The following is a 12,966-nucleotide window of genomic DNA, read 5'->3' as shown; positions in this document are numbered from 1 at the left end:
CCAAGCTAGGACAAGAACAACAGTAACAGGGAACCAGTGGTTTCCGTAGACATTGCCTCGGTGTCAAGAACAAGTGTTTGTCGAGGCTGGAGAGATGGCCCAGGGGTGAAGAGCACAGGCTGCTCTTTCAGAGGGCCACGGTTCAATTCCCAGCACCCACATGGCAGCTCACTTCTGCCAGTAACTCCAGTTCCAGATCTGATGCCCTCACACAGGCATACATGCAGGCAAATCACCAATGAACATAAAGTAAAAACAAATTAGAAGAAAAGAAAACGTGTTTGTCAATAGTTTGTTTGAGGCTAGGCTAGTCACTGCACCGCATACACATGCAAGTGGACTGGGCTTGTTCACCTACTGGCCTATTTGTTCTGTGTCCAACCTCCCACCTCTGTGCCAGGTTTCGGCTCACAGACAGAATAAGAGAATACATTGTTGCTGCTTCATCTGAAATTAAAGCCCCTGCCTCAACCCCACACTGCCTCCTTACCACTCCGTTTCTCATCTCCTGGGAGAGGAGTTTGAGTCAGAACAGCTGAGTTGGACCTGCCAACCAGAGTTCAGAAAGAACTAGAAAAGATGTGCATATTCAGCAGCAAGTCTCAGAGGTTAAAAATATCCTAGGCCTAGGTTAGCAGACAGAGGCTGGAAGCTGATGCCTTCGAGGTCCAGGCTTGCAGGAGATTAGGTTGTGCGGAGGCTAGAAGCCTCCAGCCCTAGGCCTAGGAACAGTTAGCTAGAAACGCTTTGGGCTCAGGCCAAGCCGTGTACTCATAAAGCTTGGGTGTGGCTCTCATCTCACCCTCCCATCTGAGGAAATAATAACATTTACAAGGCACACAAATGGTGCACAGAGACGTACATGCAGACAAAGCACTCATATGCACAAAATAAATACATCTTTTAAATTTTTAAATGCAAAAGTTCCCAGAAATGGTGATGGGCCTCAACTATGGGGGTAGCAGCAAAGATGGAGGTCTTCAGTGCTCACAGAGCAAGCAGAAAAAAAAGGAAGCAGTGAAGGAGGACCCTGAACGTTCTCCAGAGAGCATCCCAGGGGGTGCAGATGTCATGAGCAAGATGGGGAAAAGTGGCGAGACGGAAGGGGGTTTGGAATTGACTCTGTGCTACCTCCGCCATCAGACATGCAGGTAGCTGGGATGTAAGGGAGCTAGGTGGATGCAAGTGGTCCTCTATGAGCTGCTGTGAACTGAATAGCATCACCTGGGTGTGCAGAGCAGAGACCTCACACGCTCGAGGTGTGACTGAGGAAAGGAACCCCACAAAGTACAGAGAGCGTAGTAAGGAGCAGACAAAGCTTTCGGGGTGGTAAACAGAGGCCGAGTGAAGAAAATAAGACAACGAAGAAAAGCAATCAAGTGTGTGACTTGAGGCGTAAAAGCAAGTCACGGCAGCAAGAGAATGAGACACATCTGGAAAAGAAAAGAGCGGGAATGGGCACTTCCGGAAGGCGGAGCTGCAACCAGCAAGTCTACACATGAGGCAGGCAGATCCGCAAACGGTCAGCCACACCAAGATTAAAGAGGCATTTCCACAAGAAATGAATAAACTGGCTCCTAAACTTATAATAACAAGATGTCAGCCAAAGTGTGGCAGATTTGTATTTATATATTGCTCTTAAACTGATGCAACGTTTTATAAGGAAAATAATTTTGCAGAAGGCATAGCCAGAATTTTGACCTATTAATTAATTCTTATGGAAATCTAGGCTAAGAAATTAACCAGAAATATCTGTAGGCCCCAAACTGTTTACTTTAGCATTGTTTATAATTATGTAAAAAAAAAAAAAAGGAGAGACTTGATACCGTATGAGCATATTCAGGGGGAGGAGATCCCCCTCAGACACAGACATAGGGGAGGGGAGTGGGGGCGGGAAGTGGGAGGAAGGGAGGGATGGGAGGATACATGGGATGGGCTAACAACTGAGATGTAATATGTATAAATTAATAAAAATGTATTAAAAAAAAAAAAAAGGAACCAAAGAAAGTAAATTACAGTGTATTCACTTAAGAAGAATTGTGCAAACCAGAAATAATATAATGCATTTATGATAAATAGAAATAATAAATAAAAATGTTTTGGATGTGTCTGCACTTCAGGAAAGAGGCAGAAATACAGACAATGAATAAGCTCAGGCAGCTGAAACCCAAGACACTGCTTCCCCTTCGTCCTATGCTCACTGTAATATGGTTTGTATTACTTTTATAATAAAAGTGTTTTATTAAAAGTTCTGGTGGCACGATGCTCTGAATAACAATTCTGCCGTGAGCACTGCTCTCGGTGAGGAGGGAACTGTGGGCATGTATGAAGTTTATGTCATGCTTATGTCAAGTTTCTGCGGAGGTTTGCAGGACTCTCCAAGTGAGTCGTACACTTGTGTGAATGTCATGCTCTTGTGTTTCTTTGAGTTTTCAGTATGCTGCTCTGTGAGCTACGCATGGACGAGGCTTATGCTCAGCTAACAGTGGGTAAGCTCTCCAGTGAGGTTCCCTGCAGGCCTGTGTGGTATCTTCCCTTCCTACTCAGCCTGATTGCAGTCTCAGAGGCAACTGCTTCCTCCAGGAAGCCCTACAACACCCCAAAGCCAGGCCCCCAGGGTCTGAGACCTGAGCAAAGTGCTCACTAACAGACACCTCAGGGCTGCCCAGCTGCCGGTTGCTCTCGACATCCTGTGCCAAGGGTAAGGTGCCAGGAAGGTGCCAGGCGGAGGCTCAGCAACAGCCGGGAGGGGTTTGGGTTTACTTGTACCTAATTGATTTTGCAGATTTGATGAAGGGTTGCAGCCGGCACGGTGTGTGCTCAGCTTTTTATATCATATTCAAGAGGAAAACACAAAAGCTGATGTTTTTTCTGATATTCTATCCAGTATCTCAATTAATGTTAATTTTAATTTTGGACAAAAAGCTTTTACTAATTTCCTATAAAATTAGCCTTATTTATCTGACAAAAAGTTGGAGATGGAGAAAAATGATGGGGAAAGACCCCAAATCAGTGCTTTACATTTCTGAGATAAATTATCAGGGGCAGAGAGAAGGCAGCAGAAGGCAGCAAGACAACCCAGCACTGGGCAGAAGACGGTGAGGAGACCAGTTTGTCAAGCCCAACCTTCACCCAGGACAAAGCTCCTTGTGTTGTCTCTCTACAGTGCAACATGCTATTGAAAGCCTTGTGCAACACTCCTCTACCGATACAAACACAGTTTGGAAAACACTCTCTCCAAGGTGAAGGCTGACTGACTCAGAGAATAGAGCAACTAACAAGACAGGCCACCTGACTGCACGTAAAATGACATGCATCACTTAGGACCATAATTTGCAAAAGCAGTTGTATACAGTAACTGAGGGAAGCTCTCAGGATAGAGACTTTGATCTGACAAGCGGAAGAAGTGGAATAATGTTGGTGAGGATGCGCTGTGGCCTTAAGACTTCAAATGTTTTTCCACGCTAGTCAAAATTTAATTACTTCTCCCCCATGCTCTGCCACTGACAGTTCCAAATTAAAATAAATGGACCATGTCGAGACAAACCTTGGATACATGTGGTGCTTGAGAAAAAACTGTTGCCGGCACAGGAACAACTCGAAACCCTTATAATAAATTCCCTTCCTTGGTCCTCTGGGATAGAGGGGCAGAGGGAGGGGCAGAGCAGGTAATGAAATAAAGAAACAGGCTTTGATGAGCTGTGTTTCACAGGGTTGCCCCCACAAGGTGTAGTCTTCTCCTGGACAGTCTCTGTGCACAGATCTAAGAAGGTTTGGAAAAAAAATATCTTGGGGGAAGTGGGCCAGACAAATGCCCTGTGGTCTCCCAATGTATTAAGCCAATTCCTTTCTGAGTGCAGGCAGATTGGTTTTTATTTAGTGACAACCATCAGCCCGGTTACAGATTAATGAGGAGTCTCAAGCCCAATCGGCCCTTGTCTGGCCACACACTTGCCATCACTGTAATAGAGGCAGCTCCTTGTAATCTGAGGCGAAGAAATGTCTCGACACGTAAGTCTGTCACCTTTGAAACGAGGCTCGGGGAGTCCTAGAGACCAGCCTCTTCATCTCTGTGGCTCTGCAGCAGTTGCTGAACATGCCCCCCCCAACTTTCTCAGAGTCTATTATTTAGGGAGCAGGTTTTTTGTTGTTGTTGTTGGCTTCTTGTTTTTAAATTCCCAGTTCCTATGGTTTTCCCCAGACTTTCTACCTCTCTACGCTGAGTGGGAAAGCAGCAGGCTGGTGCTGTGGTGGTAAACAGGAAGCCAGCAGCCTCTTGGCACCAGGATTGCTCTCCTCCGTGTCGAGATAAGAAGGTACACAGATACGGCTGTGTATCTGCGGCAAGTCAAACAAACACAACCGGCTCGTGAATAAGAATCTACAAGCACTCAAACATACTGACATTAGTAGAGGACTGTCTTCCTAATGATGCCACATTGGCCTGAGAAAGCTACGCAGAAGCTTTCAGTAGCCACTGAACTGAACAGTGAGAACACCATGGCTGTTCCTGCCATTAGTTCCTTCTCCATCCGGGGTTGTTTCAGAAGAGCTCGCATCATCCACTCTAGCCACCTCTATCCATGCAACAGCCACTTCCACCCTCACGATGAAGATGCGAGTTGAGGATGAGGATGCTCGTCACTGTTGACCCCTTCCTTTCTTCCTTTCCTAGTCTCTTACTAAGGCAGGACATCTTCCAAAAAGACAGCAGGTCCTTCCATTCCATTGCAGTCCCCTGAGCTCTGGGAGAACAAAACTGCATGTCTTTGTGACTGGGTGAGTCACGTGTGGACGTGCTGCACCACGTCAGAATCTCAGCCCTGCATGCTTCTCCACAGACACCTCCAGTTCACACTGGAGCCCTGCCACCATCAGCAGCACACCCGGTCTGTCTCTGTTCCTCCCAGCTCCAGTATTACACTTGGTCCATCCTGTTCCCTTCTAGAAGACCTACATGGACTTCTTGTTTCCTTCTATTCAGTGGCAGATTTGCCTAACCTTGTGGCCTTATCATATAATCCTAACTACTATGACCAGGAAAAGGCCACAGTAAAAACTGAGGTGTCCCTGTGTTTTGCCAAAACATTGGCCAATCTCACTATCTCCTCCTCTTCTTCCTCCTCCTCATCCTCCTCCTCCTCCTCCTTCCTCATGTGTTGGCAATTCTAGTAATTTGTCCCTCCATATGGTTTCTGGAATTACAGCAACAATTTCTAAATCAAGTAAGACACAATTGAAAGTTTGACTAGATTTGTATTGAATTTAGAGACTCACTTGCTAAGCGACGTTGTACCATTTTTATAATCTGACTCTGTTGGTGTAAGACGACTGTACACAGACTTCCAGCTGTCTTTCTCACCCAGAGTTCTCTTCTGAGACATTTTTTTAAAAAAACATCATTGTTGCACCCTCACTACCTCTTGGTCAAGCTGCGTGTCCATCTTGGTGAGGTTCTCACGAGCCTGCTCATCTTCCCCCATTCACCATGGCTGCCCCGTCTGAGGTCCACTGCCCTGCTAAGCAGGTAGACCCTGCCCTGCTAAGTCCACCATTGAGGAAGAGCTCAGTTTTTGTCTCGCTGCCTCATTGTGCTTCATGAGGTGAAAGAAGATCCTGGTTTCATCCTGTGGAAGGTAGGGCTCTCTCCACCCAGAGCTTCAACCAGGGCAAGGATATATCTTCACCCCCCACTGCCCATAGCAGTTAACAACACTGAGAAGAGAACAGGATACAGGGGCAACTCTTGAGACACCACCTGAACAGCCCACCTCGTGGCGATGAGTGTGCTATGTTCAGAGCCTCAGTTCCTCCTTCTCCGGGATGCACTAACCTCCGTTTCCTCCAAATCAGCAAGCTGTTGGCATAGGCAGATGACAAGTGGGCGGGCTGGGAGTGTGCAGTGGAGAAGATTCTGTTTGTGTCCACAGCATCACCTGAAGACTTCCAGGAACCGGGTGGTTTTAACAGGGGGAACATGGGTGGCAGGGAAGCCGTGGGCGGCACACGGGGCCCAGCACTGCAGGTTGTTTGGTTTACCTGTCAGCTTCCTGTCTAAACTATTGGCTGCAAAGAATCCCCCAGTTACACACACAGATGTCAGGGGACCTTCATATGCCATTACAGCCCTGGCAGCATTGAGTTTTATATAAGTTTTAAACAATTTTTCCCCAAGAAAAGTTTTCTTCATGGCCTAGTGCATCACTTCATTTCTAGGACTGAAACTACAGAATCTGCATCTGAGAAGCAGCAAGTGAAAAAAAAAAAAGCGACTATCTCTAAGCAGCCTAGATGGAGACAAACGGAATGCTACAATGAGTTCATTTCAATTCGAGCATTCTACATCATTTCTACAAAGAGCATGTCTCAGATTGGTTTTTTTCTTATTAATCAAGATAAAAAAAAAACACCCTTCATAAAAGGCCTGGGAAAGCCAGGCAGTGGTGGCGCATACCTTTAATCCCAGCATTCGGGAGGCAGAGACAGGTGGATCTCTGTGAGTTCCGAGGCCAGCCTGGTGTACAGGGTGAGTTCCAGGACAGCCAAGGCTACACAGAGGAAAAAAGCCCGGGAAATTGCCACACATTAAGAATTGGAAAAAATAGCATGGCTCACAAGGTGAAGCTGCAGGGGACTGGGTGACTGCAAACTGGAGACAGACTTGCAATGCAGTGCACCTGGAGACGGTTAAATAAAACGCCTCACACTCAGGTAACGGAATTGTACAGCTTCCTAACCCAGCTAGGTTAGTGCTGCTTCTCTCTGGAGAAAAAGCTGCAGGGGAAAAGTTCTTGGTGTTGGCTCGACTATTTTCATCCCCGGTGCCAGCCAGGTATACATGAGAAATGTATTTGTTTAAGTACTATAAATTGGCAGGGAAATTTGGGGGTGGGACTGGTAGCCTGACGAGAGAGAGTGAACGGGTACCAGAGAGAAAAGCCTGGAACCTGAGCGGGGCCCATTTGTCATGTCGCTTCCTTGTCTCCACACGGGGCTGTCAGGAGAGAACAACACAGACCCTGGGTTAGCTGGACCAGAGGTCCAGGCCACAGAGACAAGTTTTGACTAAGGAGAGAGGAATGCTGAAATTGCTTCTCAGGCCACTTGGTGTTGCATCAATGACGATCTTTAGAACCTAGCTTTATCAAAATGACTGCTTGCTCTGGGCATCTTGATGAGCCGGTCTGCTCCTTCCCGGAAGGAGCCCCTCAGAGCTAGCTTTCCCATCTGCCCCATCTGCCGTCACCTGGGGAAAGGTGTCAAGGAAAAGCTTTTAAGCCACTGGCAAACATGGAAAGATATGTTTTCCTTAGACTCGGAAACAAAGATCTGAGACACATCTGCGGGGAGAAACAGGAGCTTGACTGAGTGTGCACGTGAGCACTGCTTGGAGTGACATGTCTTCTAAGTACTGAAATGGCATTGGTGTTTTTAAACCTGCACACGGCGCCATCGGTGAAGGAACAAACCCACCTGCACAGGACTGTGACCCACAAGGACATCATTTTAAAGCCTTCGCCAGAACACCCAAGCCAGCCGCTCGGAGCCACTCTTGCCTTACTAGGCAGCAGGCTGACCTGACTTTTCTCTCTGACATCACCGCCTTCTTAACTGAATTGATCCACAGTCTCCTGTTTACAGGAAGGCGCCAAAAGCCGCCCTGCGGTTCCGATGGCCTCTAAAATCCTCCCTCTGTGTCCTCTGGAGGGACTGCAGACACTTCCAGAGCAGATCAATACCCGTGTCTAACATGCATTGCAAAACATTTTCCTCTCTAATTTATTTGATACAATTTTGTTGTTGTTGTTCGTTTCTCGGAAGCTTTCTCTTCTCTCTTTCCACGTGTGTTTTGAAGAGGTAAACTTACCTTTCAGAAACATGGAGATTTGCTCATTTCCAACACATAGTTAGAAATTTCCCATTAAAGATAAAAATACCATGGGAGCAAAAATCAATGCACTTTTAAAAGTTGGTTGAGAAGAGATGAACAGTTTCAAGTACCAATAAAAAGTAATTCTACAGAGGATGCTGCCCAGATCAGGGGTCCTGGGAAGGAAAGGGGGTGTGCTCTTAGAGTGCAGGTTCTGACAGTAGATGTCACATGGGGACAGACTCAACAGCAGTAGTCCTGAATGGTAAGGGATCACCTGGGAGGCTGTTGAAATGGAGCTGGAAAGAGGGCTCAGTCGGTGAAGTGCTTGCTGCACACACAGAGGCTTAAGTTTCTCTCTCTCTCTCTCTCTCCCTCTCCCTCTCCCTCTCCCTCTCCCTCTCCCTCTCCCTCTCCCTCTCCCTCTCCCTCTCCCTCTCCCTCTCCCTCTCTCTCTCTCTCTCTCTCTCTCTGAATCCCAGGGCTGGGGAGGCAGAGACAGGAGGCTCCTATGGCTCACTGGCCTGGCTGGTCTCACTGGATCAGTAAGCCCAAGAAGACAGAGACCCTGACTCAAAGATAAAGCAGACAGTTCCAAAGAATGACACCTGCAGTTGTCCTCTGGCCTCCACACCCACGCAAACACATATGGATAAGCACACACGTGTGTACCTACCCATGTACATGCGCGCGTGCGCACAAACACACGCATGGTATTTTGTGAACTCGAGGTTCCTTGAGATACCCACTGAGACTGTGAGCCTTCCAGTCTATTGTGCCAACCGAGATTCTATGCCTGTGCATGACACTGATGCCCTCAGCCACAGTGGGCACCTACCAGCTGCAGTACAATCTTCAGTACCACCTGGTGGGTGAGACCCTCCCATGAGGCTGTAGGACTGGGTCACTGACATGTCTACACAGGCAGAGGAGACATGTTCTTCTCCACTTCCTGGCAGCCCCAAAGGATGAACGGAAAGCCTCTCAGATGCCTCTGGCTGTGCAGCCAGTGGCACGGTGGCGTCCCCAGGAGCGCTTCCCAGCTTCCTTGTGAGGGGAAGAGTGGATGGTTTCTAGAGCCAGCTGACCTGCTCCTGAACTCAAGAGCCATCTGTTAGTCATCACATCGCTTGACTTCCTTGTGGTTAAAAATGGTGGTGTTGATTTAAAAAATAAAATATACATACCTGTACAAGTTCATTGTGAACTCTCCTTGGAGGCTACAAAGAACCCTAATAGAAATGCTTGCAGACGCGTCACAAGGGGCGTGGTGTACTGGGACCCTGGAGTCAGCAGCTGTACATGGGAGCTAGTGTATGGCACCTAAAATGACCCGGGAAATGAAGAAGCACCCCACATGGCCAAGTGTTTCCTGTGTAGACGGCAAAGGCTCGTGGACATCTGACGAGGCCCGGGTGAGCGAGGCCCTGGGTGAGCAAGGCCCGAGTGAGCAGCATGGTGGCCTGCTTCGCCGACTGGGCAAGCTTGCCTGATGTCAGCTTCAGTAGCCTTGGAAGCGGGAGACCAAGGAGAGCCGTGCATCTTGGTGCTAGCCAGCAACGTCACGCCCCAGTGTGTGCTGCTCATTGGCTTTAGAGTCTTGTGCTTTCTCCTATGCATCTGGATATTTCATTTTCAGAAGCACAGTTTCATGAGGTTTGTTTTTAAAGAGGTTATTAAAATTTATTTAAATGTGCTTCTCTTAATACCATGCATTTCTTCCAGCAGGGCGCATGCCCATGACGTTTTTTAAGTTTTTAATGATAATACGCATCCTGCTTTGAGACGCAGCCATTTTGTCCCCATATCTTTCCCCTCATTCTATAAATCTGTGTCTCAGACAATTCATTCATAACCTTGTTATTGCTGTATTTGTTTCAGAGAGAGAGAGAGAGAGAGAGAGAGAGAGAGAGAGAGAGAGAGAGAGAGAGATATGAAGGGCCCTAGCTAATGTTTAAACACACACACACACAGAAAGTCCCAATTGTAAGACCAAATAGAAGTGAGTACAACATTTATATGAGTAATCAAAATGCAGGAGGGAATGGGATGAATTGCAAACCTTTCCATTACTCTTTCTTCAAGGGGCAGGGGAGGGGCTAACGTGCAAACTCCTACTGATGTTTCCCTTCCTGAAAGAAAGTCTGTCCCTTAGAACAGTGATGTGCAAAGGAAGTCTCTGCATCCCCTCAGCTTAGCGAGCCCTTCTGGAGCAGGGAGGCCTCTCTGTGAACAGGTTCCTGAGAGGGCACTTTGTGCATCCACAGGACATGTGAGACTCAGGCATCTTAGAGGAGGGCGTGTGAGGGTCACGTGTTCAGTCTTCCTGAAGGAGACCCCCCTGAGACTTCCACGTCAAGCGTGGCTCTCGGACCACATTAACAACTTGCTTTGAATCCACATGAGTCCCAGGTGCTAACTTCGCCGATGTTTCTACACAGAGGTCAGGCGCCCACCGTAGGTGCAGCGTCTACTCAGAAAGACAGCCATATTGGTTGCTAGGAGATAGAGGGATCCTCTCAGAGAAAAATCAGTCCTGACAAAAAAAAATTTTTTCACATAAAGACCTTTTAAATATAAATACCTTTGACAGCAGCTATTATTATTCACTGAGTTCTTTCACATCTGAATAAATGGCAGAAAAATGATGAAATTATTCATACACCATTATACAGTAAAGTGTTAAAATAGAAAAGTCTTCCCCTCCTCTCTCCTCTCTCTCACTCTTTCTCTGTCTCTCTGTCTCTGTCTGTCTGTCTCTCTCTCTGTGTGTGTGTGTGTGTGTGTGTGTGTGTGTGTGTGTGTCTGTGTGTGTGTGTGTGTATGTGTTAGTGCTAAAGAAATGAAGAAAGCTGCTTTTGTCTCTTTCAATTGACTTTCACTGCTTTCCTCTTCACAGACCCGTAATGAAGAAGATATCTGAGACCCTGAGTCCGCGGACATGGATTGTTGCACACTCCTTCAGCCCCTGGTGTCTGCTCTTCAGTCAGAAGAAAGAGAGAGAGAGAGAGAGAGAGAGAGAGAGAGAGAGAGAGAGAGAGAGAGAGAGAGAGAGAGAGCGAGAGAGAGAGAGCACACACGACCCACGACCACCTTCTCCCACTGGGTGGCTGGAAAGAGCAGGTGGAACCCTGCATCCCTTGAAGGCGACCATCCGACTGCATTTCAATCACAGCTGCAATTTTCTCCCTACTGCATTCACTGGAAGCACAGCCGCCCTGGGTGTGGGTCTATGTACTCAGCTTTGGGCGGGGGGAGGGGGTCTTAACAAATGAAATGTGAGATGAGTAACATACTCTCACTCTGTATGGTCTGTACAGAGCATAAATGAAGCGGCAAGGGTCCCTAATTCCTGGACCCTCCCTGCCCGACTGGAGCTGTGCCACACAGCGTGCGCCCAGCGGCCACCACCCTTTAGGTGAGAGCTAGAGATATAAACCCCTGAACTTACAGACAGAGACCGCTGTGAACACACAGAGAACCAGCAGGGGAGTGGCCACTCCAGAATCCAAGTGCTATATACAGGCTCTTGTAGAGTGCCGTGGAATCTGATGGAGACACGCCTCCTCATGCAAACCCTGGCACGGTGTCCTCCGCTGACTGAGGGCTTTCCTGTGAAAGCTTCGCAGGGTAATGTCCCTTCATTCCATTTCACACATTTGTTCTGACTCCTGGCACCAGGAAGCTCTTATTGTTCCCCGAATGTTTGACTGGGCCAGTGACATTTTCCCCTCTGTTAGTGACAGACATAGTGTGTTTCCTTTCGAGAAGTTCTCATGAGACTTTCTTGCACTGTGCTCCGAGTGCGCCAAAAAAGGCAGCCTATTGGCAGATCTATGCTTTCCGGTTCTTCCTTGCTGCCTCTTAGGTCAAAGCCATATTAACAATGCCATGGCTGCCGAGTAAGATGTGGGCAAGATGCAGGGGTTGGGGCACAGTCCTACAAAGTTAGGGTCCCCACTCTCACTGTCCTTACAGAGGATGTGTTTGAGCGTCTCATTCTGCAGTGGATGTGCGTCAGCAAGGCTGCAAGCTTTGCCCAAGCACCTAGGTTTTGGGGTTCTGTATGGCCCGATTCTTCCCGCGCAGCTCCCTAACTGTGCAGCTGACCAGCGCGCAGCATTCCTTCTGCCCGTGGCAGGAAGCGTTTGCACTTTAAGGACTTGGTTGTCATGCTTTTGGCATTTACTGAATTCTACACTCACATACACAGTATATACAATTAGGAGCAACGGTGACAGCACGGTAGCACTGTGCCTCCCTGTCTGCAGTGCATGGTACACTGCACATATCCAGAGGGGTCCCTGGACTCTGCAGTAGAACATCTACCTAGTCTCACTCTCTCCAGTTAGGACCTGGGTGTTGCTTGATGCCTAGCAACTGTAGAAGGATCTGTTGAAAAGACTCAGAGAGAAAGAGAAAGGACACGAGGAAGACCCTCCAAAACCGGCTTTCATTTAGGTCCTTTCTTTTTAAAGTGCATGGGTGTTTTGCCTGCATGTAAGTCTATTCACCACACTGGTGCAACGCCCAGAGGACAGAGGAAGTTACAGATGGTTGTGAGCTGCCATGTAGGTGCTGGGAACTGGACCAGGTTCTCTGGAAGAACAGCCAATGCTCCTAACTAACCAATCTCTCCAGGCTGTATGTGTGTGTGAGTGTGAGTGTGAGTGTGTGTGTGTGTGTGTGTGTGTGTGTGTGTTTGATGTTTACGTGTGTTCAAGCACTTGTGGGTGGGTGCATGTGTATGTGTACATGTATGTGCACAGGTGTGTATGTACGTACAGGTACATATGGGTAGGCATGTGTGTGCACACACTTGTGTGTGTATATGTGTATTCCTGTGTGTTCAGGCATATGTGGGTGGATGGGTGCATGTGTGTGATAGTCAAGCATGACATATGCTGTCATTCATTCCTCAGGTATCATCCACTCTTGTTGACTTTATTTCTTTACTTTTTGACATGGGGTCCATCACTACCCTGGAGCTCACCACATAGACTCGCTGGCCAGCTATCAAGCCACAGGGATCCACTTTTTTTTCCTGCCTCCCCAGTACTAAGATTACCAGCACATGTCAGCACCCCTGCCCTTTT

The 12,966-nt window shown here is 47.8% G+C and overlaps 1 protein-coding gene across 3 annotated transcripts in view; it reads right to left on the bottom strand.

Annotated features, from left to right (window-relative positions):
• LOC311585346 (zinc finger protein Pegasus-like) overlaps window positions 1–12,966 on the bottom strand; it is a 139,771-nt gene that overhangs the window by 57,703 nt on the left and 69,102 nt on the right. Inside the window, exon 3 of one of the 3 annotated variants that reach the window (XM_084760438.1) lies at window positions 10,282–10,406. The exons of the other annotated variants lie outside the window; for them this stretch is intronic. Coding sequence (XP_084616564.1) covers window positions 10,304–10,406 — 103 coding nt within the window. The 3' untranslated portion in view covers window positions 10,282–10,303. Of the gene's footprint in view, window positions 1–10,281; window positions 10,407–12,966 lie in introns of those variants that run through there. 3 annotated transcript variants of the gene reach the window in all.

Source organism: Acomys minous, assembly GCF_964271855.1.
Source record: "Acomys minous genome assembly, chromosome: 15".
Lineage (NCBI taxonomy): Eukaryota > Metazoa > Chordata > Mammalia > Rodentia > Muridae > Acomys > Acomys minous.
Note: the sequence above shows the minus strand (reverse complement) of the source record. Positions and strands in the feature narration are given on the sequence as shown.